This window comes from Pongo abelii, chromosome 3, assembly GCF_028885655.2.
Source record: "Pongo abelii isolate AG06213 chromosome 3, NHGRI_mPonAbe1-v2.0_pri, whole genome shotgun sequence".
Taxonomy (NCBI): Eukaryota; Metazoa; Chordata; class Mammalia; order Primates; family Hominidae; genus Pongo; species Pongo abelii.
Window position 1 is genome coordinate 461503 of NC_071988.2, and position 25306 is coordinate 486808.

At 44.2% G+C, this 25306-nt stretch overlaps 2 protein-coding genes and 1 long non-coding RNA gene across 12 annotated transcripts in view; 1 reads left to right on the top strand and 2 right to left on the bottom strand.

Moving 5' to 3' along the window:
- Positions 1-12236: 12236 nt before the first annotated feature.
- LOC134761248 (uncharacterized) lies at positions 12237-16836 on the bottom strand. The gene is made up of 2 exons (XR_010139564.1): positions 16308-16836; positions 12237-12374 (listed from the first exon to the last, which is right to left on the bottom strand). It is a non-coding gene; the product is annotated as an uncharacterized LOC134761248 (long non-coding RNA).
- Positions 16837-22524: 5688 nt separating this feature from the next.
- LOC103890345 (NADH dehydrogenase [ubiquinone] 1 beta subcomplex subunit 4) lies at positions 22525-23176 on the bottom strand. Its single transcript, XM_024246499.2, has one exon. The coding sequence runs from the start codon at positions 23007-23009 to the stop codon at positions 22587-22589; it is 423 nt and encodes a 140-aa protein (XP_024102267.1). The 5' UTR covers positions 23010-23176; the 3' UTR covers positions 22525-22586.
- PIGG (phosphatidylinositol glycan anchor biosynthesis class G (EMM blood group)) overlaps positions 23163-25306 on the top strand; it is a 54214-nt gene continuing 52070 nt past the window's right edge. For 3 of the 10 annotated variants that reach the window (XM_063723255.1, XM_063723256.1, XM_054553643.2), the window contains exons 1-2: positions 23190-23484; positions 24391-24596. In XM_063723255.1, the coding sequence (XP_063579325.1) occupies positions 23331-23484; positions 24391-24596 (360 nt within the window). In that variant the 5' untranslated portion in view covers positions 23190-23330. Of the gene's footprint in view, positions 23485-24390; positions 24597-25095; positions 25166-25306 lie in introns of all 10 variants that reach the window. The other 7 variants (XM_054553640.2, XM_024246504.3, XM_054553642.2 and 4 more) reach the window with 6 other exon arrangements.

Genomic DNA, 25306 nt, shown 5'->3' on the forward strand with positions numbered 1-25306 from the left:
TTTCAGGCGGCGCTTAATCACTGTGCTAGGCCTGGCTCCGCACAGGGTTCCTTTTAACCTTCTGGTGTGTAAGGTAACGTCAATTTGTAAATTGTGCACGCGCGCGCGCACACACACAAACACACACTTGTTCACAAATGGAAACAATATAATGACAATTATTTTAATATTTTACATTTCATAACCTTTCTGGCCTGTGGTGTTTTAGTAGGACACCTGAGATTTGAAGAGGAACGCAAACCTCTAAAAAACAAAATGTTAGCAGGCTGACCACGGTTGCTCACACCAGTAATCCCAAAGCTCTGGGAGGCCGAGGTGGGGGGATCACGGGGTGAGGAGTTCAAGACCAGCTTGGCCAAGACGGTGAAACCCCGTCTCTACTAAAAATGTAAAAATTAGCCAGGCGTGGTGGCAGGCGCCTGTAATCCCAGCTACTCATGAGGCTGAGGCAGGAGAATCTCTTGAACCCGGGGGGGTGGAGGTTGCAGTGAGCTGAGATCGCACCACTGCACTCCAGCCTGAGCGACAGAGTGAGACTCCGTCTCAAAAAACAAACAAATAAATGAATAAAATGTTGGCCGGGCGCAGTGGCTCAGGCCTGTAATCCCAACACTTTGGGAGGCCGGGGCCGGCGGATCACAAGGTCAGGAGGTCGAGACCATCCTGGCTAACACGGTGAAACCCGGTCCCTATTCAAAATACAAAAATTAGCCGGGGCGTGGTGGCGGGCGCCTGTAGTCCCAGCTATGGGAGGCTGAGGCAGGAGAATGGCGTGAACCCGGGAGGCGGAGCTTCTTGTGAGTTTAGAAGGTGCCACTGCTCTCCATGCTGGGTGACAGAGCGAGACTCGGTCTCAAAAAAAAAAAAAAAGCTTTATCTAATATGAATTTTTTTAGCCTAATTATTTAGTTATTTTACTTTTGACTGCCTTAGTTCATCAGCAATTGTTAGTAATATTTTGGCCTTTATATTACAAGTCATAATACTCTTTGCAGACGTACTAATATGTGTTTTTTACTGTAAACCATCACCCTCTACAGGGAAGTGTTTGCTATGCCACTGCTAGATTTAAACCTCAAAGTCATAATCTGAATATTGATCTCTCTCTCTAATACTCATTGTGTTCACAGTATCTCTTAATCAGCAAGCATCTCACTTTTGTCCTAATCTACTTTCCTTGGAACCACGCAACCAAATGCTCTATCTATGATCATTACTCATACTTCTGGCTAAAATCACCTTCATATGCACTAACTGTCAACAACCTTTTTTTAGCACTCTATAGGCAGCTCCACAACTACTAAAGTCTGCCAATTCTTCCTATGCCTCAGCCTGTTAGCTATGCAGGAATTCCTCTTCATTCAGGGTAGCAATGTCCTACTTGGTCATAGTACAAGAATGGCCAACTCCTTAGTCCCAACATAGCTTCAACTACCATTGAGACCTCACTATACAAAAGCTTCCCTCTACTAATGTACTATTTTAACACAAGCTAAAGCGGCCTTTAAAGATTTTCTTAAGCCCACCCCCACCGTTTTAAGCCCCTTGTTCTCCCCTGTTACCCTTATTGACCTGACTGCTCTATACATCTATGCTACCATAAATTCCAGAACCCATGTGGGTGCACTTGACTGAGCACAATGCAACACAAACAGCACCATTATTGATACTTCTGAAACTTTTTTTTTACTTTCATGAAATATTCCCAATACCAAATGAGATTCTCTGGGCCCTTCAAATATTTTAACTCCCAGACCATTCATCCAAAATGATGCCACTGAATTCTGCTTCAGTCACCCTTCTTGCAGTCAATCCAACTCTTGGTATTGACCAAGCCAGTATGGATTATGCAATAAGTTTCAAGTCTTTAATTCCTTCCAGAAAACCCTTTTCCTTGATACTACTAGACACATGCTCTTCTAAGAAAATAGGACCCATTGTCCTACTCAAACTAATCACCCATGTCTGGCTCCCCTGATAGCAGCAACTTTATTGGCAGAATATCATATATTGAGTAGCCAGCAAGGGCACTGGTCAATGTTTGGATCTGACCTTACCTCCTGCATTCATTCTTGTTTTTAAACTGCAGAACTTTACTTCCTCTGGGAAAAGCAGGCTTATCTCTGCCTCCCTGCAAACTGGACCAGAACATACATTCTGGCTTACCTCACTCCTTAAGTTTCCATTGTCCCAGGTGATGCTTCTCTGCTATTACCCTTATTTACCACACCATTTAACACCATTTAACACTTATTTACCCACACCAGATCGACTGAGCAGTTCATCTAATTTCTTTCCGCAATGAGCTTAGCACCACAAGTGCCACCACAGGAATAGCTGGCATTATTATTGCCTCCTCAGCTTACCACAACCTGTCTCGGGTACTGACTCACAAAATAGAAACCACTGCTCCAACTCTGAGTTACAGCAACAAGTTGATTTCTCATGGTTGTAGTTCTCCAAAATTGTAGAGGTCTTGACACACTGGCTGCAGCTCACAAAGGAATTTGCCTTATTCTAGGAGAAAAATGCTGTTTCTGGGTTAACAGCTTAGGGAAAGTCCAAAATTAAGTTAGAGATTTTATAAACTAAGCCATCCTAAACATGCCACTGAAAGCTAGTTCTCCCAAGGTGCCACCTGGTTCCAATTCTCATGACATCTCATTTTCTTGGGATCTCTGGCCTTTTTCTTGTTTGTTTCCCCCCTCCTTTTTGCGCCTTGTTCACTAAATCTACTAACCAGGTTTGTTTCCTCTCACCTCAGACTACAAGTGGTCCTGCAACAGGAATATTGATCTATTTTCCTCCCTTCTGGACAACCGTGTTCCTCCACATTTCCTCTGACACTGCAAGTCAAACCTTCTGGGAAAACATGGAAGGTATCTTTCCCTGACAAAGAGCAACAGAATGAGACACTGGTGAGTTCTTGTTTTTTTGAGACGGAGTCTCGCTCTGTCTGGGCTCACTGCAAGCTCCACCTCCTGGGTTCACGCCATTCTCCTGCCTCAGCCTCACAAGTAGCTGGGACTACAGGCGCCAGCCAACACGCCCGGCAAATTTTTTGTATTTTTAGTAGAGACGGGGTCTCACCGTGTTAACCAGGATGGTCTTGATCCCCTGACCTCGTGACCCACCCACCTCGGCCTCCCAAAGTGCTGGGATTACAGGCATGAGCCATCGTGCCCAGCGCATTGATGAGTTCTTTATCTCATATCAACAGGAAGTAGTCACAGAAGACCCACAGTGCCCCTAGACTCAAAGATTTTTAGAGTGTCAATCTATTGAGGAGGGAATGTTAGAGTAGGCCGATAGTTAGAAATGAGCAGAAAAAAGAGCCCCTGGGGGAAGAAAATTTCATGCTCCAAAGACCAACCAAAACATGTATGCTAAATTTGAGCAGAGAGGAGGGGAAATACCTATAAAGAAAGAACACCCTGATACACCCCTAAGAGATATGCGGGCACAATACATATGGATTTGACCGCTATATGACCTTCCTGGGGTGATAGTAATAAGCAACGCTGCCATTAGATAGGACTCTTATAGATCACAGGAACCCATGCGTGTATGTCAGCTGACAGTGTATGAAGCATCTCACAGACCTGGGCAGAAACTAGGTGGGGACAAAGGCAAAGATTTACCACAGAAGCAGGAACCTAGACAAAGACAAAGGCAGACACTTAAGACCGATGTGGAAATTTTTTTTAAAAATGCAAGATAATATAAACTGCAACACGGAACTCTCGGGGCAGTTTTCAATTGGACCAGCTGACTCCTCTTGTAGTGTACTTTATTTTCCTTTAATAAACTCTCTGCTTGTTTCATTAAATTGCCTCTTGGCTGAATTATTTCTCTCAAGAAGACAAAAATTAAGGACCTTGCACTTCTTGGTAACATGTTCCTCCTCCCTCAGCTCTTGACAAACACCATTCTATTTTCTGTTTTTATGAGTAGACTACTAAAAATATTTCACATAAATGAAAGTATATACTCGCTGTTACTTTGTTTTTTTGCATATTTCTCTTTACATAATGTTGTAAAGATTTACCTCTTTTCTGTAGAGATGCAGTCCCTGTGTTGTCCAGGTTGATCTTGAACTGTTTGCCTCAAGAGATTCTCTCTCCTCTCTCTTTTTTTTAACCTTCCCAGTTATGTGGATTACAGGCATGAGTCATCACACCTAGCCCTCAAGGTTTATCTTTATAATAGCATGTGACATAATTTCCTTTTATAAAATAGAATTATTTTCCATTGCATGTACATTCCATTTTAAAAATCCATTTATATGTCAAGGGTTATATAAGTAGCTTCCAACTTTTGATTTTGGAATAATACTGTTTATGAACATGGGTGTGCAAATGTCATTTCCAGTTCCTGCTATGCATACATAAATAGATAAGTAATGTTTTGTACATTGTGCAAAGGAAAGGTCTAATTTTTTTTTTTTTTTTTTGAAATGGAGTCTCGCTTTGTCGCCCAGGCTGGAGTGCAGTGGCGTGATCTCAGCTCACTGCAACCTCCGCCTCCCGGGTTCAAGCAATTCTCCTGCCTCAGCCTCCCGAGTAGCTGGGATTACAGGCACCCACCACCATGCCAGGCTAATTTTTTTGTATTTTTAGTAGAGACGGGGTTTCACCGTGTTGGCCAGGCTGGTCCCAAACTCCTAAGGTGATCCACCCACCTCGGCCTCCCAAAGTGCTGGGATTACAGGCGTGAACCACCGCGCCCGGCCCAAGTTAATTTTTAAAAATTTCAATATTGAGTTTTTAAATACCTTTTGTTGGAGAGTCAGCCCTTTCCCCATTGTTTGGTCACGATAGCCATGCAACTCCAAGATGAAGCTGCTGCTTCTTCCATTTCTGTAGCACCCAGTCACGAATGTGTTTAGATCTCCCCCTGGCAACCCTGGTTAGTGTGGGGATGGTGGAAACCATTGGATCTTCTGACTTCCTTGCCCGGGAAGCAGCCAGCCCTGCCTGCCCTACCACCCATGACATCATGCATGTGGTGGTCCTGTCACCTCTCCTCTCAGCCAGCCACTGCCTCTGGCTCCCCCAAAACACCTCCTTCTTATTCTCATGGTTGGGCACATGGATGTTTAGAGGCACAGGAACAGCACAGATCCTTATATCCTGCACAGGTGAAATAAGAAGGTGTGGAGGCTGGAAGCAAAGCTATCTGCCTCCTGGAGAACAGGACCTTCAGGGACCAGGGGGCTGCAGGCACAGATTACAACAGTGACAGATGCAAGGGCCCTGATGAGAGGGGTGATGGCCTGAGGGCTCCTTTGTTGGCATGCACCAGTGTGCCAGAGGCTGGGGCCTACACCGGAGCCTGCAGTTGCCCTCCAAAACTCCAGAACCAGTGCTCCTGCTGTCCCACCCCATGTGCCACCAATGCTCCATGTGGCCTTGTGGTCTGTTAAGCCAGAAGATTGTGCCAGTGTCTGAGAGTGGAGGTGCTTGCTCTCTGAGGCACCTTTTTCAAATAGTTATGATTTAAAATATCTGCTTTTCATGTGTGCACATATCCATCTGAAAATCTACAGGGATTCTTTTTCAGTAGTAGATCTAGGTTGTACACAGGATTGTTTGGGTGAATGCTTTTCTCATTCTTGTTTGGTAATTTCATATGTTTTTTATGGTAGGTTTCTTGGTGTCAGTGTATTGTGTGTTTGGTTTCACCTGGGTATGGTGATTTTGGATGTCAGTGATTCAGGATGTCAATTTGGAACTCTGTAGAAACACTTTAAGTCAATGTGGGGCTTAATTAAAATAGGAATATGCCATATTCATCACCAATCACATTATGCATGTATTTGTCTTCCTCTAAAAACATAACCCCAACTTTCTGCATGGCTTATCTTGTCTATTTCTGTTCTTGGCTTGTGCTGAAAGTTGTTTTACCCTGTTGAGTCAAGCAGTCATAAAAAGAATATTAATTTCACTATGTGCTTTTGGATGAATCTAAGTGATTTTGTGGGAGCAAAACACTTTTGTAATTTGAATTTAGGAACACTTTCTTATGCTGAATCTCTTAAGTACTTATTTCACAAATTTTTAATTGTCAGAAAAACTCATAACATTGACCATCTTTTATTTTTTAATGTGTACAGTTTAGTAGTGCTAAGTATATTTACATTGCTCTGCAACAAACCTCTAGAACTTTCACATCTTACAAAGCTGAAACTAAATACCCCTGAAGCATTAACTGCCCCTTTTACTCTCTCTCCAGCTTATGAAATACATCATTCTACTTCCTGTTTCTGTAAGTTTGACTACTTGAGATAGCTCATATAAATGGAATTATATGAGCTTTGTCACTTTGTTTCTGGCATGTTTCACTGAATGTCCTAAAGTTTTATACTTTCTGTAGCATGTGCATAATTTGCTTTCGGAAGGTAGAGCCGTATTCCATTGCATGCATATGCCACATCTTCTTTATCCATTTATCTATCAAGAAACTTTTTAAGTAGCTTTCACCTTTTGTGGGGTGGGGAGGAATGCTGTTATACACATGTGTGTGCAAATGTCCATTCCAGCTTCTGCTTTGCATACATAGATAGATACCCAGAAATGGAATTGCTGGATTGTATGACAATTTCATTTTTCTGAGATAGCATCTTACTTTGTCACACAGGCTGGAGTGCAGTGGTGTAATAATGGTCACTGCAGCCTTGACATCCTGGGCTCAAACAATCCTCCCAACTCAGCCATCCGAGTAACTGGGACTACAGACACAAGCCACCACACCTGGCTGATTTTTGTATTTTTTGTAGAGATGGGGTCTCACTATGTTGATCAGGCTGGACTCAAACTCCTGAGCTCAACTAATTATCCTATCTTAACCTCCCAAAGTGTTAGAATTACAGGCCGGAGCCACCATACCCAGACGCATTTTATTTTCAATATTTTGAGAAATCTCCATCCCAATTTTCTTGGGGGCTGCATTATTCTCTTCCACCAACAGTGCATGGGGGTTTCAAATGCTCTGCATCTTTGACAACATTGACTCCCTTTGTGTGTTGAATAGTGGCCATCCTAATGGGTAAGATGTAAGAGCTCACTGGGATTGTGCTTTGCATTTCTCTCAAAAGGTAATTTTGATTATCTTTTCAAATGTCTCTTGGCCATTTGCATAGCTTCCTTTGGGAAATGTCTTTGAAGACCTTGGTCCATTTATTAAAAATCAAGTTATTCACTTCTGGCTGTTGTGTTTCAGAAGACACATCTTTGTTCTTTTCTTTTTCTTTTTTGGAGACGGTCTCTCTCTGTCGCCAAGGCTGGAGTCCAGCGGCATGATAGCTCATTGCAACCTCCACATAAGGAAGAAATTGCAAGTGATCTATTTGACAGGAGTTAACATCCATTCCATTATCTTTTTAAATGTTTCACTGTCCAGTCAGGAAGGCAGTAAAAATGCCCTTCAACAGTTGAACACAACATCCACCTTTGGCTCAGTCTCACAGACAAAGACCCAGAATCTGTGCTTCTCAGCTGTGGTGCCTGTGCAAATGCTGGAACTCAAAAGAATATTTGGTAGTAGACACACATACACTGCCTAATAAAATTATGTAAGTTTAAGTTTAATATAAACAGAACTTAAAACGTCATATGTTACTTAATTTGATCAGAAAACTGAGTTAGATTTTATAAAGGCATTAAATATAATTTTAATAGGAAACTATGAAATTTATGTGCACTTGGTGTATAAATGACTGAATTTTGGGCGAGTCAGTAAAGGTCACATATGACTGTGAGACATTGTTGATGAAATGCTCCCACAGGTCGCATATTGCACACGCGTTTTGATTTGTTATTTTATCTGAGGTCGATTTTCCTTTTTTTTTTTTTTGAAATGGAGTTTTGGTCTTGCTGCCCTGGCTGGAGTGCAATGGCGCCATCCCGGTTCACTGCAACCTCCACCTTCCAGGTTCAAACGATTCTCCAGCCTCAACCTCCCGAGCAGCTAGGATCACAGGCGTGCGCCACCACACCTGGCTAATTTTTTGTATTTTTAGTAGAGAGGAGGTTTCTCCATGTTGGTCAGGCTGGCCTCAAACTCCTGACCTCAGGTGATCCGCCCACCTCGGCCTCCCAAAGTGCTGGGATTACAGGTGTGAGCCACCACACTTGGCCTTATTCATCAAGTTTTACACACTTTAGACAAAGAGACCTTGTAGTTACCATGTGCTCTATAGATCCATACTTTGTTAGAAATACACATTTTCAGGCAAAAACCCAGATATATTGTATCAAAATCTGTATTTCAAATATTTCCAGGTGATTCACATGCACATTAATAATTGTTAACTAGTAGTAATTCTGTGATTGAAAGGGAAAAGGTTATACGGATGTACTGATTTGTCAGAAAGGTATAGTAATGACTATGTTTCAATGCATATACATCTTATCTTACAGAAAATAAAAACAATAATAAAGTGGGGATGGGGAAGGAGTTGAAGTAGAAATCAAACAGAAATGAGACATAATTAGCAGATGTTCAGGTGGAGCATCAGCCTATTATACTATTTTGGTTACTGTGTATAAGTTAAAAATATTCTCTAATAAAACACTTGTATAAAAAGACAAACCATCTATAACATTGCCTCTTGGCCAGGCGCGGTGGCTCACGCCTGTAATCCCAGCACTTTGGGAGGCTGAGGCAGGTGGATCACCTGAGGTCAGGAGTTCGTGACCAGCCTGGCCAATATGGTGAAACCCCGTCTCTACTAAAAATACAAAAAAAATTTAGCTGGGCATGGTGGCGGGTGCTTGTAATCCCAGCTACTTGGGAGGCTGAGGCAGAAGAATCGCTTGAACCCGGGAGGCAGAGGTTGCAGTGAGCCGAGATTGCGCCAGTGCACTCCAGCCAGGGTGACAGGGCAAGTCTCCATTTCAAAAAAAAAAAAAAAGAAAAAAATTAGCTCTTAAGATTGTGGTTAAATTTGGGGAGGAGGAAAAGAAGAGGAAGTAGTTTGTGGGCAAAAACAAGGGTAGTTCTAGTCTACAGCTACACAAATGTATTAGCTTTGTTATAATTTATTGAGCATTACATTAATCCTTTATGGTGGATGTATTTCTGTATGCATGTTACACATCAATAAAAATCAAAATATTACATATTTAATCCTAACATAATATTTCAGAATAATAGCAATGTTCATTTGTTTGTTTGAAATGGAGTCTCGCTCTGTCACCAGGCTGGAGTGCAGTGGCATGATCTCGGCTCACTGCAACCTCATCCTCCTGGATTCAAGCGATTCTCCTGCCTCAGCCTCCCGAGTAGCTGGGACCCCAGAGATACGCCAGCACACTCGGCTAATTTTTGTATTTTAGTAGAGATGGGGTTTCACCATGTTGGTCAGTGTTGCAGGAAGTCAGGGACCCCAAACAGAGGGACCGGCTGAAGCCATGGCAGAAGAAAGTGGATTGTGAAGATTTTATGGACATTTATTAGTTCCCTAAATTAATACTTTTGTAATTTCTTATGCCTGTCTTTACTGCAATCTCTAAACATAAATTGCGAAGATTTCATGGACACTTATCACTTCCCCATCTATACCCTTGTGATTTCCTATGCCTGTCTTTTTAATCTCTTAATCCTGTCAGCTGAGGAGGATGTATGTCGCCTCAGGACCCTGTAATAATTGCATTAACTGCACAAATTGTACAGCATGCGTGTTTGAGCAATATGAAATGTGGGCACCTTGAAAAAAGAACAGGATAACAGCAATTGTTCAGGGAATAAGAGAGATAACCTTAAACTCTGACCGTCGGTGAGCTGGGCAGAACAGAGCCATATTTCTCTTCTTTCAAAAGCAAATGGGAGAAATATCGCTGAATTCTTTTTCTCAGCAAGGAACATCCCTGAGAAGGAGAATACGCGCCTGGAGGTACAGGCTTATAAACAGCCCCCGCTGGGCGTGGCCATCTCTTATGGTTGAGACTGCAGAGATGAAATATACTCCAGTCTCCCATAGTGCTCTCAGGCTTATTAGGAAGAGGAAATTCCCACCTAATAAATTTTGGTCAGACCGGTTGATCTCAAAACCCTGTCTCCTGATAAGATGTTATCAATGACAATGGTGCCCGAAACTTCATTAGCAATTTTAATTTCGCCTCGGTCCTGTGGTCCTGTGATCTCGCCCTGCCTCCACTTGCCTTGTGATATTCTGTTACCCTGTTAAGTACCTGATGTCTGTCACCCACACCTATTTGCACACTCCCTCCCGTTTTGAAAATCTCTAATAAAAACTTGCTGGTTTTTGTGGCTTGTGGGGCATCACAGAACGTACCCACATGTGATGTGTCCCCTGGACGCCCAGCTTTAAAACTTCTCTCTTTTGTACTCTGTCCCTTTATTTCTCAAGCTGGCTGATGCTTAGGGAAAATAGAAAAGAACCTACGTGAATATCAGGGCAGATTCTCCGATAGGTCAGGATGGTCACGATCTCTTGACTTCATGATCTGCCTGCCTCGGCCTCCCAAAGTGCTGGGATTACAGGTGTGAGCCACCACGCCCGGCCAGTATTGTTTTGCTTGAAAGGGAGCATTTACACTCAGGCATCATGAGACAGATGTTAATATTCCAAGGTATTTATTCTTGTCCTGACCCTTGGGAGTCCCCCTTAGTCTTTCATTTTTTACCTCAGTTGAGTAAGTATCATGGTTTTAGTTTTGGGGAATGCAATTTCTTACAGCAAAGTCCTTCCTTCACAATAATATTCACCACGGTCAGGCCACCTAGCACAGTGGGCTTAATGTGTGTGGAACTGGTTTGAATCAGGAGCAAAACAAGCAGTAGAGGTGAGTAGAGAACACAGGCAGGACTGAAAGGCCGCAACTCAACAGCAAACACTTTTAACATTAATTTGAGAAACATTATTTTCAACTGGTCCTCCGAAAGATGTTGGTTTACAGCAGACATTTGGGAGTGTGGTTGCATATTGTAATCACCTGGAGAGCCTAAAATCGCCATTGCCTGGGTCTCACTCTAAAGATTCTGGCTTAACTGGCACACGCCTGTAATCCCAGCACTTTGGGAGGCCGAGGTGGGCGGATCATGAGGTCAAGAGATCAAGACCATCCTGGCCAACATGGTGAAACCCCATCTCTACTAAAAATACAAAAACTAGCCGGCGTGGTGGTGTGCGCCTGTAGTCCCAGCTACTTGGGAGGCTGAGGCAGGAGAATTGCTTGAACCCAGGAGGTGGAGGTTGCAGTGAGCTGAGATCGTGCCACTGCACTCCAGCCTGGCAACAGCGCCACAGGAGAGACTCCATCTAAAAATAAATAAATAAATAAATAATAAAAAGATTCCGGCTTAATTATTCCCTTGCAACTTAGATTTGGGAACTTTAAATCCCACCACCCACATGCACGCAGGCTATTCTAATATACATCCAAGGGTGAGAAGCATTGATTCAGGGTGAGAAATGCATTGGTTGAGTGTGATTTTTTTTTTCTTTTCTTTTTTCAGACGGAGTCTTGCTCTGTCGCCCAGGCTGCATGCAGTGGCACAATCTTGGCTCACTGCAACTTCTGCCTCCTGGGTTCACGTGATTCTCCTGCCTCCGCCTCCCCAGAAGCTGGGACTACAGGCATCCACCACCACGTCTGGCTAATTTTTTGTATTTTTAATAGAGACAGGGTTTCACCATGTTAGCCAGCATGGTCTTGATCTCCTGACCTCGTGATCCGCCCGCCTCGGCCTACCAAAGTGCTGGGATTACAGGCGTGAGCCACCGTGCCTGGCCTTAGTTGCGTGTGATTTCTATGTGTGCTCTAGGCACTTGCCCTATAGCTGCTCCTAAATGTGGGGTCTTAGAAAACATCTTGGCCCTTCAAAGCATACTCTGCTGGTTGGCTAAATTGCACTGGGAAAAAATAGCAGCAGCCCTATTGCTATGTCACTTGCCTGCAGAGCAAAAGTTGATTCAGGAACAGTAATTTGACTTTGTCTATATTAAAAATCATAAATAGTCAATAAATACCAAAAATACAAAGAATTTGCAGGTATGATGAGTGCATTATAGGTGTTTTCAAATTTCTCCTATGATAAATTAAAAATGTAATGTTGGAACCCAGTGCTCAGCAATTTTCTCAAATTGTTTCCAGTTTTTCCAAGAGACTTCAGAACCATTCCCTGGAGTGAATTATTTCCAGTGGTGAAGAGTAATGGATGGATGGGATGAGATTCTCAAAAAAATCTTGCTCCTATTTCAGAAGTGTCACTTCAGCCCCTTGAAGGTCCAGGAAACCTGGCTGAGTAGTGTGGTCTATGGAGGTGCATGGGCTTCAGAGTCAGGCCAACGTTGATCCTGAGTCCCAGCCAGCTGCTTAGTAGCTGTGGGATAGTTATACAAGACACAGCTGCAAGAAAAGTCATGATAAAATTGATTGCAAAAACAGCAATTTGAAAAATTTCTTATTGTATTCATGTCCTTGGAAATGGCTTTTATAGTCATTCCTATCAAGAGACAGATTGTTTCCCAAACCTTGAATCTCTCTTGACTTATTTGCACTGGCACTGTGTGCCAGTTTGGGGCCCAGGTTTAAAGGTCCTAAATGCTTCTGTTATCTTTTTCAGAATTCTTCCATCTCTATGAGAACAAGCCCATTTTAACTTTCTGGAGAATAAAGTAGCATCTGAGAAGAGCCAAAGTGCCTCAGTTTACAGACAGCTCACTCCCAGAAGCAGAGGCACCTAATTCACCAGCAGCTGACCACTCACACCTGAAGGAGCCAAACTGAGCCCAGAAGAATGGCCCAGCTGAGCCCAGCCTAAATTTCTAACCAGCTCAGTCCTGAGCTAGTATGTTTCGGGATTGTTTGTTATGCAGTTACAGCTTAGTAATGTATACACCCATTAAAGACAGGATTCCAGGATTCCAGGACAGATTGATTACAAATAACCTGCAAATGCTTGGCACCCTGTAAGTATTGATTTTCTTTTTTCCTTTATTTAAAGTTAGATTTGTTGTAAGATGATACTGAGTTACACAGAAGTGAGGCAGGAGAATAGGGTCTGGAGGCAGGGAATTTAAGGCCAATTCGTGCTGACTTCCTAAAAGAAACAACACCAAGGTCTGGGAGCAGGGAACCTAAAGCCAGTTAACCTGAACTTCCTACATCTAAACCAAAAGGGAAAACCTCATCTACACCTGAGTAGCAAAGGATCGAAGGTGACTGTCGCTACAACCCTCCCCCTTGCACCAGTTCTCTCATAGAAAAGGAGAGTGCCTTGGAGTGGCCGTGGGCCAAGCACAGGCCATGCCTTCATCTGCAAGGGGTACCAATTTGCCTCAGCGTTTGATTAGCCACGGACCAAATCCTTCATTCAGATAAGGGGTAGCTGATAGGGACCTCAAAAGGAGTACTTAAAACCCAGAAAATATTATAACCAGGTCCTTGAGCTGCTTGCTGGGGCCCACACCTACCCTGTGGAGTGCTATCTCACTTTAATAAATTCTTGCTTTTGCTGCTTCCTTCCCGTTTTACATTCCTTTGTGCTTTTTGTTCAATGATTTGTTCAAACTATCAAGGACATGGACAACTCACACTCATGGTCTTCCTTCTGAGAATAGAAGTGCAGGTAGAAGTGGATGCATGTGATTGGTGCTTAAACTCACACAGTGCCTCACACCACAGGAGAAAAACACATAGTTACAGCCTGGCAATTAGGTCCAAAGATAAATAGCAAAACAGAAGTTTGCCTTTAATCTATTCCCTCCACATCTAAACTCTGGAGGGCAAGGCTGTGAAGAGACCTGAAGACATGGTGCTCTCTCCTCCTGTGGACCCATCATTCCTTGTTTACCATCTGATATTTAAAAGGAAGAGGAAACTGGGCGCAGTAGCTCACACCTGTGATCCCAGCACTTTGGAAGGCCGAGGCGGGTGGATCACAAGGTGAAGAGATTGAGACCATCCTGGCCAACACTGTGAAACCGCATCTCTACTAAAAATACAAAAATTAGCTGGGTGTGGTGGCGCACACCCGTAATCCCAGCTACTCAGGGGGCTGAGGCAGGAGAATCACTTGAACCCAGGAGGTGGATATTGCAGTTGAGCTGAGATCACGCCACTGCATTCCAGCCTGGCAACAGAGCGATACTCCATCTCAAAAAAATAAATAAATAAAATAAATACAATAAAATAAAAGGAAGAGGAACCCCTGAGAGAGGAGGCAGTCAGAGGCTGGTTAGGAAGATAGGGAGGGAGGGTCTCAGGAGAGGAAAAACACCCAACGGACCGCACCTGCACCACCCCAGTAGCTAGCGGGAAGAAATGTGGTTAAGAACTTCCTCTTATGCCAGGATGTTGATCAGAAAGGACTGTCGCAACTTAGGCCCAGGTGTAATAAATCAACCCAAATGTCATTAACTTGACCCAGCTCCTTATAATGTTACTGACCTATGTATTTTGGTTTTAGCTTCACCCTTTCCACCTGCCGTGGGTTTCCCTTGGGCATTCATAGGTAATAACCAAGATAGAGTCACTGTGGTCAACCCCAGGCATGCTCAGATGCAACACCCTTAGGAGAGAAATTGACCCCTCCCATTTGGGCAGAACCCACAGAAGATTTCCTTGTTCTTGCCACATAAAAGACCCAGAACTCAGCCCCATTTCTGGCAACCTGCTTTCATGTCCCCTCTTACTGCTGAGAGGTTTCCTTTTACTTAATAAATCCTACTCTGCCAAACTCACTCTCTGGTGTCTGTATGTCTTATTCTTCCTGGTCATGGGAAGAGAGCCCAGGCCTGGCTGAACTGAGGAGACCACCACACCGGCACCAAACAGCGACTGGGAGACCGTGGTCTTCACGTGGACACTCTCAGCTTGTAGCCCCTGCTCTCTCTAGAGGCACTGTCCCTCCCACCCTTAAGCCTGAGGAGAAAAGTTGGTAGAGAGGCTGTTCCCTCACTTCCAGCAGAAAAGACGTGTTCAAGCCCTCACTTTCTTGAGGTCAGAGCCCTCATGGCTGCACTCAATGTGGCAGCCACCTGACATATGTAGCTACTGGGGAGGAATGTAGCTGGTTTGAAGTAAAATGTGCTGCAAACGTAAAATAGTGGGTTTAGAAGAATCAGATCAGAAATATACCTTATTTCTAATTACATATTGATCACATATTAAAACAATAATATTTTGGGTTTTTAAATTTAATTGTATTTATTTATTGAGACAGAGTCTTGCTCTGTCGCCAGGCTGGAGTGCAGCAGTGTGACCTTGGCTCACTGCAACCTCTGCCTCCAGGGTTCAAGCAATTCTCCTGCCTCAGCCTCCCAAGTGGCTGGGACTACAGGCACGCGCCACCATGCCTGGCTAATTTTTTGTATTTTAGTAGAGATGAAGTTTCACCATATTGGCCAGGATGGTTTCGATCCCTTGACCTCGTGATCCACCCACCTCGACCTCCCAAAGTGCTGGGATTACAAGCATGAGACACGGTGCCCGGCCAACATTTTGGATACAATAAGTTAAAACGATCACAAACAGCCGGGTGCGGTGGCTCACACCTGTAATCCCAGCACTTTGGGAGGCTGAGGCGGGCGGATCACGAGGTCAGGAGATTGAGACCATCCTGGCTAACACGGTGAAACCCCGTCTCTACTAAAAATACAAAAAATTAGCCAGGCATGGTTGTGGGCGCCTGTAGTCCCAGCTACTCGGGAGGCTGAGAATGGCGTGAACCCGGGAGGCAGAGCTTGCAGTGAGCCAAGATTGCGCCACTGCACTCCAGCCTGGGCAACAGAGTGAGACCCGTCTCAAAAAAAATAAAAATAAAGAATAAAAAAAATTATCACAAACAATTTCACTTGTTTCTTTTTATTAGTTTTGATATGGCTAATAAAAAATTGAAAATTCACAAATAGCTAACATTTTATTTTTTAGAGGTTTGCTTTCCTCTTCAAATCTCAGGTGTCCTACTCAAAACACCATAGGCCAGAAAGGTTATGAAATGTAAAACATTAAAATAATTGTCATTATATTGTTTCCATTTGTGAACAAGTGTGTGTGTGTGCATGTGCATGTGTGCGTGCATGTGCATGTGTGCACAGTTTATAAGTGGATGTAACCTTACACAGCAGAAGGTTAAAAATGAACCCTGTGCAGGCCGGGCGCGGTGGCTCATGCCTGTAATCCCAGCTACTTGGGAGGCTGAGGCAGGAGAATCTCGAAGCTGGGAGGTGGAGGTTGCAGTGAGCCAAGATCATGCCACTGCACTCTAGCCCGGCGGACAGTGCAAGACTACATCTCAAAAAAAAAGAACAGGAAGGAATGTTTGTTACATCTACCCACCACAGCTCTTCCTCCTCCTCAGTGTAGCACTGTGCCATTACGAGTAAACTGTCAACTCCTGTCCTCTTCCTTAAAAGAGAAGAAAAATACTGACACATGCATCCTTACTTCTGGCTTTTGGGGGCTTTACAAAAACTGATTTTTGGGCTGGGCACGGTGGCTCACACCTGCAATCCCAGCACTTTGGGAGGCCAAGGCAGGTGGATCACGAGGTCAGAAGTTCAAGACCAGCCTGTCCAACATAGTTCAAGCCCATGTCTACAAAAAATTAGACGAGTGTGGTGGCAGGCGCCTGTAATCCTAGCTACTTAGGAGGCTGAGGCAGGAGAATGGCTTGAATCCAAGAAGCAGAGGTTGCAGTGAGCCAAGATCGTGCCATTGCACTCCAGCCTGGGCAACAGAGTGAGACTCCATCTCAAAACAAAACAAAACAAAAGCTGATTTTTGCCTCCAATAACAAAGAGTGCTGAAACAAATGGTGGTGATACACTTTGGAAGGACAGCTTGGGTCTGCTAAGACCCAATGTAAATGTTTCAAGAGCAGACCGAAATGCTAAATACAGGCAACAGGTAGAGCAAGTGGTTAGAGACTCTTAAGAGGAAACATGAACAAACCCTTTTAACTAAAAAATAAACACAAAATTCCAGACAAGACACATCCTTCCAACATGTATGAGAGGTTCCCATAATCTCTATCAAAGTCAAGTGGCTTCAGACTACGTCATGACAAAGCAACATTGTGTTTAAGATTTAGCAGGACTTGGTGTCCTTTTTAGACCCAGGAGTGAAAGCCCTGTAACTTAATGTCACAAGTACTTTAAAAGCACATACAGAAAGATAAACGGATGTAATAATCTTAATTTTAAAAAAAAACTTAGGCCAGATGCAGTGGCTCACGCCTGTAATCCCAGCACTTTGGGAGACCGAGGCAGGCAGATCATGAGGTCAGGAGATCGAGACCATCCTGGCTAACACGGTGAAACCCCATCTCTACTAAAAAAAAAAAAATACAAAAAATTAGCTGGGCGTGGCGGCGGGCGCCTGTAGTCCCAGCTGCTCGGGAGGCTGAGGCAGGAGAATGGTGTGAACCAAGGAGGCAGAGCTTGCAGTGAGCCGAGATCACACCACTGCACTCCAGTCTGGGTGACAGAGAGAGACTCCGTCTCAAAAAAAAAAAAAAAAAACCATTAAATTTCAGTTTTTTCCTAAGCAAAATCAAACTTAATAACTGAATAGAAATTATTTCGATAAAACATAAAATCTGTCAGGCCAGTTACCAAAAGGCAAAAGAAAAAGACCTTCTGCAGTGCACAGAATATTATGTTGGAAAAAAAATTCCCTTTAGACCTCTAAGAAAACGTATCTTTTCAAAGGGTAGAGAAAGCCAAAAAATGGCAAGATGCAATAAAAGTTGAACTTCAGGTTAAAAAAATTAAAATCTCTTATAATTTATTAAGAGTAAATCAATCCCTTAAGAAAATTTCATTTTTCTAACAAATAATTTAGTGTATAAGTGTTTTTTTTACATCAAGCCCAATCTCTAGAAAGAGCATTATAATTTCCCTTTAAAGACAACTTGATCATATAAAAGTTTTGGGTTTTTTTTTTTTTATAATTCCTTTTATTGTGACTTACGCAGAACATTCATGACATGTTTGGATTTTCTGATTTGTCCTGAACATCCCTCTTTCTTAAACAAACAGTCATTTTATTCTAGGTCTAAATTTACTATACAAGATTCTTTCTCATATAAAATTATTTTTCTTTAAGCCTTCTTACCAAAAAAAAAAAAAAAAAAACACTCACTTTATTTTTGTAACTTTCTTTACATCTTTCTTATTTCCTGGTTCTTTTACCTTGTTTTACATATAACCTTTAAATAAGCTTTGAATTAGGCAAAACTTATTCACCTTTTTAAAAAAGGTTACACTTTTTTTTTGGAAAGGTTTTCCTACAATACATTTTTATTGAGCAATACCCAAATAATGAAATATCAATTATTTAATATAGCTTTATATTCTAAATTATGACCAGTTTGTCCACAAGTATTTATCCCATTACATTTACCAAATTATTTTAATTGTTTACCTAGATTATTTATGATAACTGTGGTAGTCATAATTTAAAGTTGTGAAACCACCATTGCGAAATTATAACTGAGACAGTAAAAAAAAAAAAAAAAGGCCTAACTGATTCCGTCTTGCTTTTAACCTCCAAACTGTCCTTGTTCATTCCTAGGCATAGGCTGAACTAACTTTGGGAGGAACTTAGTTTATAGTTTAACTTTAAAACAAAGATGGTAACGGTCCTTTCTCAAAACAAACCTCTCTACTCCCTGTGTACTACACTGCCTAAAGCGACAGGTTTAGAAGGTACGGTAATCTAGGCCAGGTGTAGTGGCTCACGCCTGTAATCCCAGAACTTTGGGAGGCCAAGGCGGGCGGATCATGAGGTCAGGAGATCGAGACCATCCTGGCTAACACGGTGAAACCCCGTCTCTACTAAAAGTACAAAAAATTAGCCGGGCGCGGTGGCGGGCCCCTGTCGTCCCAGCTACTGGGGAGGCTGAGGCAGGAGAATGGCGTGAACCCGGGAGGCGGAGCTTGCAGTGAGCCGAGATCGCGCCACTGCACTCCAGCCTGGGCGACAGAGCGAGACTCCAACTCAAAAAAAAGAGACATTTTTGTGTGTCTAAACTACATTCTTTCTTAAAAACTCAAGAGTAGCCTGTTACAGTAACTATTTTAGTCAAAAAATCAGGTGAAAACAGAATTCAGTCAAATGAACAACAACAAAAAAAACTTTTACTCAAAAAAAAAAAGACAAGGTCTTAGAGGAGAAAAACAAAAAACAAAAACATGAAAACCTTCTAAATATAAACATGCACACATACACACCCAATTCTTGGATGTTAGCCTTTAATTAAGCTGACTTTTTTTTTTTTTTTTTTTTTTGAGATGGAATCTCTCAATCAGGGGTAGCTTTGCCACAGATTTCAGCAATGGATAAATTGAGCGTGAGATCTCAGGTGCAGACAGAGAAGGAAAAACAATCTTTGTGTGGAAAGTTTTAGAAGAAGTTTGCCATTTCTTCCGTCTTTTTTTTTGTTTTGTTTTGTTTTGAGACGGAGTCTCACGCTGTTACCAGGCTGGCGTGCAGTGGCGTGATCTCGGCTCACTGCAACCTTCGCCTCCCGGGTTCACGCCATTCTCCTGCCTCAGCCTCCCAGGTAACTGGGATTACGGGTGCCCGCCACCACGCCCAGCTAATTTTTGTGTATTTTTAGTAGAGACGGGGTTTCACCATGTTGGCCAGGATGGTCTTGATCTCTTGACCTCATGATCTGCCCGCCTCGGCCTCCCAAAATGCTGGGATTACAGGCGTGAGCCACTGCGCATGGCCAAATTAAGCTGACTTTTAACCATTGAGCGCCTTTTAAAAAATCTTTTTAAATCTCGTTACCATATTTCGGCCGGACAAAATGCTACTCTTTCAGAAATACAGCCATTGCTCTTTCAGTTTGGTCTGGCTGGCAAAAAGGTGGCGTTGTTATGTAAATAAAATCCCTTTAGTAGTGAAAATTTAAAAATCTTTTCTCTGTTTTTTCCTTTTGCTGGCCATTTTCCTCCCCCAACCATACCACCTTTTTGGGGGGGAGAGTAGGGGGTTGGGTATTTAGCTGCTTCAGAGGCCTTGTTCCCATAATTTAGAGTTCCCCTTCGGATTTCGCCAAGTCAGAATACGTGTCGGACCCAAAACGTGCTGCTTGCAGACCCAGCTTTTCAGGGCTGTACCCCCCGAACTGGTTGGGTCCACCCGTGCGGCGGCCACCTGGCACGGTGTCAGAGGCTCAAGGTGCAGGAGGGGTCAGCTCCTTATATGCACCTGCCAGCTGAGATTAGACTCTAAGTATGTTCTTCTGAGGGGGAAACCTATTTAGAGCCACTGCATGTCTTAGGCAGCATTCCTCCCAGACACCCTCACGTGATTCTCAGTTGTCTGAGAATGCCCCGAAAAGCTGAGGGGAGGCAGGTGCTCTTATTTCTTCAGAGGGGAAGATTCTACACTCGTGAGCTAGAGGGTTTGGAGTTGGTCAAATCCAATAAGGGAAAGGAACAAAACACACACAAAAAAACCCCAACAAGACAGAAACAAACAACAGAACAGGTAAGCAAAACTAACAATGATCACACAAAATACATGACTTCTGAACGCTCTAAGTGTAAGCAGAAATAAACACCAGCTGGTTGTTAATGTTATCTTTAGTCATTTAAAAAGAATTTGCAAGACAAAATCCCAAATCAATTTTCTTACCTAGTGATGGGGCCCAAGCTAAAGACGGCTCTCTGTCGATGCAGAAGCAGGCAGGCTTGCCTTCCTTGACGGAAGCGAGTGGAAACTCCCAAAAAAGGAGTTTTTTAACAGCAAATAAACCTCAGACCCCCAACCGAAAAACGTTGCAAGATCAGGGATCCCTGGAGGAACAAGGTCCCAGATTTCAACAATCATCCTACCAGTTTGGGCAATAAGGTGCCAAGCCAATACCGAGGATCAATAGGCGAGCTGCTGCAGGCCGGGTTACCTTCACTCAGGATCTCTCAGTGCTTACCAGATGTCAATCGAGAAAAATGACAAGTCTTAATCATTTCAGGAGGCTTATTTGCCAAAGTTAAGGACGCAGGCCCATGACACAGCCTCCGGAGATCCTGACGACGTGGGTCCAAGGTGGTCAGGGCACAGCTTGGTTGTAATCATTTTAGGGAGTCATGAGATATCAATCATATGTATAATAACAGGCCGGACAGGGCGCGGTGGCTCACGCCTGTAATCCCAGCCCTTTGGGAGACCGTGGCGGGCGGATCACGAGGTCAGGAGATCGAGACCATCCTGGCTAACATGGTGAAACCCGTCACTACTAAAAAATACAAAAAAAAAAAAAAAAAAAAAAATTGACGGGCGTGGCGGCGGGCGCCTGTAGTCCCAGCCACTCGGGAGGCTGAGGCAGGAAAATGGCGTGAACCCGGGAGGCGGAGCTTGCAGTGAGCCGAGATGGCGCCACTGCACTCCAGCCTGGGCGACAGAGCGAGACTCCGTCTCAAAACAAAACAACAACAACAAAAACAGGCCGGGCGCGATGGCTCATGCCTGTAATCCCAGCACTCTGGGAGGCCGAGGCGGGCGGATCACGAGGTCAGGAGTTCAAGAACAGCCTGACCAACATGGTGAAACCTATCTCTACTAAAAATACAAAAATTAGCCGTGCCTGGCGGCGGGCACCTGTAATCCCAGCTACTCAGGAGGCTGAGGCAGGAGAATTGCTTGAACCCGAGAGGCAGAGGTTGCAGTGATCTGAGATCACGCCACTGCATTCCAGCCTGGGCGACAGAGTGAGATTTCATCTCAAAAGAAAAAGAAAAAAAAAGAAGGACATTGGTTCTGTCCAGAAAGGCGGGGGCAACTTGGAGCAGGGAGGGGGCTTCCAGGTCACAGGTAGGTGAGAGACAAATGGTTGCAGTTTCTGAGTTTCTGATAAGCCTCTCCAAAGGAGGCTATCAGAATATGCATTTATCTCAGTGAGCAGGGGAATGACTTTGAATAGAATGGGAGGCAGGTTTGTCCTGAGCAGTTCCGAGCTTGACTTTTCCCTTAGCTTAGTAATTTTGGGGCCCCAAGATTTTCCTTTCAGAACAAAGAAAATGTGGTATATATACACATGGAGTACTATTCAGCTGTAATAAAAGAATGAAACCCTATCATTTGCCACAACATGGATAAACCTGAGGATATCATGTAAGCAAAATAAGACAGACACAGAAAGACAAATACCTCATGATCTCACTCATGTGGAATCTTTAAAACGAAGTTAATCATTAAAATATTTACCAGTTGCCTGAGGTATTGGATTGAATTTTTTTTTTTTTTTTTTTTTTTTTGAGACAGAGTTTCGCTCTGTCGCCAGGCTGAAGTGCAGTGGCGCCATCTCGGTTCACTGCAACCGCCGCCTCCCGGGTTCAAGCGATTCTCCTGCCTCGGCCTCCCGAGTAGCTGGGACGACAGGCACCCGCCATCACGCCCCGCTAATTTTTTGTATTTTTAGTAGAGATGGGGTTTCACCATGTTGGCCAGGATAGTCTCCATCTCCTGACCTCGTGATCCGCTCACCTCGGCCTCCCAAAGTACTGGGATTAAAGAAAGGCGTGAGCCACTGCACCCGGCCTTCCAAATTAAAAAATTTTTATTTTATTTATTTATTTATTTAATGATTAAGAGACGACTTATTTAGGCAGGAATACATATAGTCATCATTGCCAGACAATATGAGAGGTGAAATGTTCGATCCAATTTTCCTTCCTGGATAAGTTTTTCTTTCCTATCCCTCTCAGTTTTGATAATATAATAAATGAAGATGAGGGGCCCAAATCCACACAGAACTCCCATGAGTGAGTTTTTAGGAGTGGGTCTGAAATTAGGATAGACTTTTGTTGTTCTTGCATAGGCCCAACGAAGCAAGGCAGGATTTTCGATGAGCCCTCGGCGGTTGGGATCGTTGTACTGAAGCAGGTACTCTCGTTTCAGCTGGGCTCTTATGGCCAACCGCTCGGCTTGCGCCCGCCGGGTTTCCGGAGATATGTTGTATTCGGCTGGGTCGAGGGTCTCAGGCAGAGTGCCCAGACTCGACGGCTTATACTTTGGGAACGACATCTTGGCGACCCAGAAATTAAAAAATTTTTAAAACCTCGTACCACGCCATGGGCGGCGACCTTCGCGGACTCGCCGGGAAGGCGGCCCCACGGAGCCGGTAGCACCGCCCGCTGTGCGTATTTCCGAGGTGACGCCCCGCTGTGACGCGCTGGCGGAAGTGACACGCCGCTGTGGCGCGCCGGCGGACGTGACGCCACTGTTGCTGCGACGATAAGGCCTGGTGGTCTTGCTTAGAGGAGGCTACCTGGAGCCGGAAGCGCGGCTGCAGCAGGGCGAGGCTCCAGGTGGGGTCGGTTCCGCATCCAGCCTGGCGTGTCCACGATGCGGCTGGGCTCCGGGACTTTCGCTACCTGTTGCGTAGCGATCGAGGTGCTAGGGATCGCGGTCTTCCTTCGGGGATTCTTCCCGGCTCCCGTTCGTTCCTCTGCCAGAGCGGAACACGGAGCGGAGCCCCCAGAGCCGCAACCGTCGGTTGGTACGGACCCCTCCCCGGCGTCTCCGCTCCCCTGACCCCACATCCCCTAGAAAACCTTTTTTCTGAGCCTCGCTGCTCGGATTTCTTCTCGGCGCTCCCCGATGGTCTCTTCCATTATGGTCCCCACCTCAGAAATTTTTTTTTAACCGCTCCAGCGTCTCTTTTCTGTATTATTACAACTTTGTGGCAACCACCTCTACTGACCCCACTTCGACCTTCCTTCCTGATCACCACAAAGTAAGCTGTGTCCATACCTGGGATCCGGCCTCTCCAGTTTTACTCGTCCAGAGCCCCGGCCCCTTTCCTGAGCAGCCTTTGGGTCACTCCCTGTTCTAGGCGCCCTTTTTGCACCCTAGCACACAACAGATAAGACCCCTGCCGATCCCCTCGCGTTTGAGTCTCTTACATTCCTCCAAGATGTTTTCCCTGCCTAGGGGCTAAGGCCTCTCTGCGTTAGGCCTCTTCCTAGCCTTCACCTACCCAGCTATATAGAGCAAGTAAAGACGCCCTGGTTCTGGACCACGTGCACACACCACCATCCGCTGACCATGTAAACGCAGTATATAAACGCCCAGCCATCCCGTAGCTGCAGCTGTGCGTTTTAGGTCAAGCTCTCTAAATGTCCCATTCCAGGACCCTTACGTAGGGATTCCCCTACCCAAGTACTCCTCACCCTACTAAGGATAATTCACTGCTTAGTACTGTGGGTCCCTAAGATTACTCCTGTTAACCCCCGTCCTTTCCCCCAGCACTACCTACCAAGTACAAGTCGCCTCCTTTTGGGTTGGGTTATGTAGATATCACAGGGTATGTGCTGGAGAAGTAGGTAGAAGCTAGATTGTGAAGGTACTTGAAGGCTAAGATAAGTTTAAAGTTCAATTTCCTTTTTTTCTTTCAAACACTTAGGAGCCAGTTCTAACTGGACCACGCTGCCACCACCTCTCTTCAGTAAAGTTGTTATTGTTCTGATAGATGCCTTGAGAGATGATTTTGTGTTTGGGTCGAAGGGTGTGAAATTTATGCCCTACACAACTTACCTTGTGGAAAAAGGAGCATCTCACAGTTTTGTGGCTGAAGCAAAGCCACCTACAGTTACTATGCCTCGAATCAAGGTAAGTTTGCCTTAATGTTTTATGAATCATGGTTTGGCTGTTTTGAAGATTTAGAGGGGGCCTCTGTAGTCTTTCGCTTGGAGTTGCGATTTTAAGAAAGTGGAAATTTTGTGCTGTCAGTTGGCTGGGGCAATAGAATGCTGAAGGAGCCTCACACAGGACGGAACTGAGACCCATCATTTGTGCCCCTCGTCAAGTAGCCAAAGCTCATGCTTCATGGGAAGTATAAAAGATTTAGAGCAAGATCATCCAGGCTAACCTACCCCAAGATATGCCATTCTTGGTAACCTGCTTTCTTCTTTAATCGTCACTGGGTCATTTACAATCTTAGAAGGAGCCTTTAGAGTTAATCTAGTTCATTCTCTAGACTTTATAGATAGGAAAGCAAACTCAGATAAGTTAAATGTGACTTCTCCAAAATTATCCACCAGAGTACATAATGATCAAATCAGTATGTTCTGGCCTCAACAATTACCACTGTTTCCACCATATCCTTCAGGTGTCCAGCCGACTGACAGCAGCTTTGAAGTACGTAATGCATTTCCCAAGAACCATGGGTAAAGAAAAAAGTAAGCCTTTATTGATTGGCTCAAAAACTTTTGAGCAACTACTATGTGGTGATATTTTAATGGGTATACAATTGGGGAAAAAATAGTATCTCTGCCTTCATGTAGCTTTTAGTCTTTAGACATACAGCCACTCAACAAAGG

Excerpts from the sequence above, each read along its gene's own strand:
- LOC103890345 (XM_024246499.2), bottom strand. The coding sequence starts at position 23,009 with ATGTCGTTCCCAAAGTATAAGCCGTCGAGTCTGGGCACTCTGCCTGAG.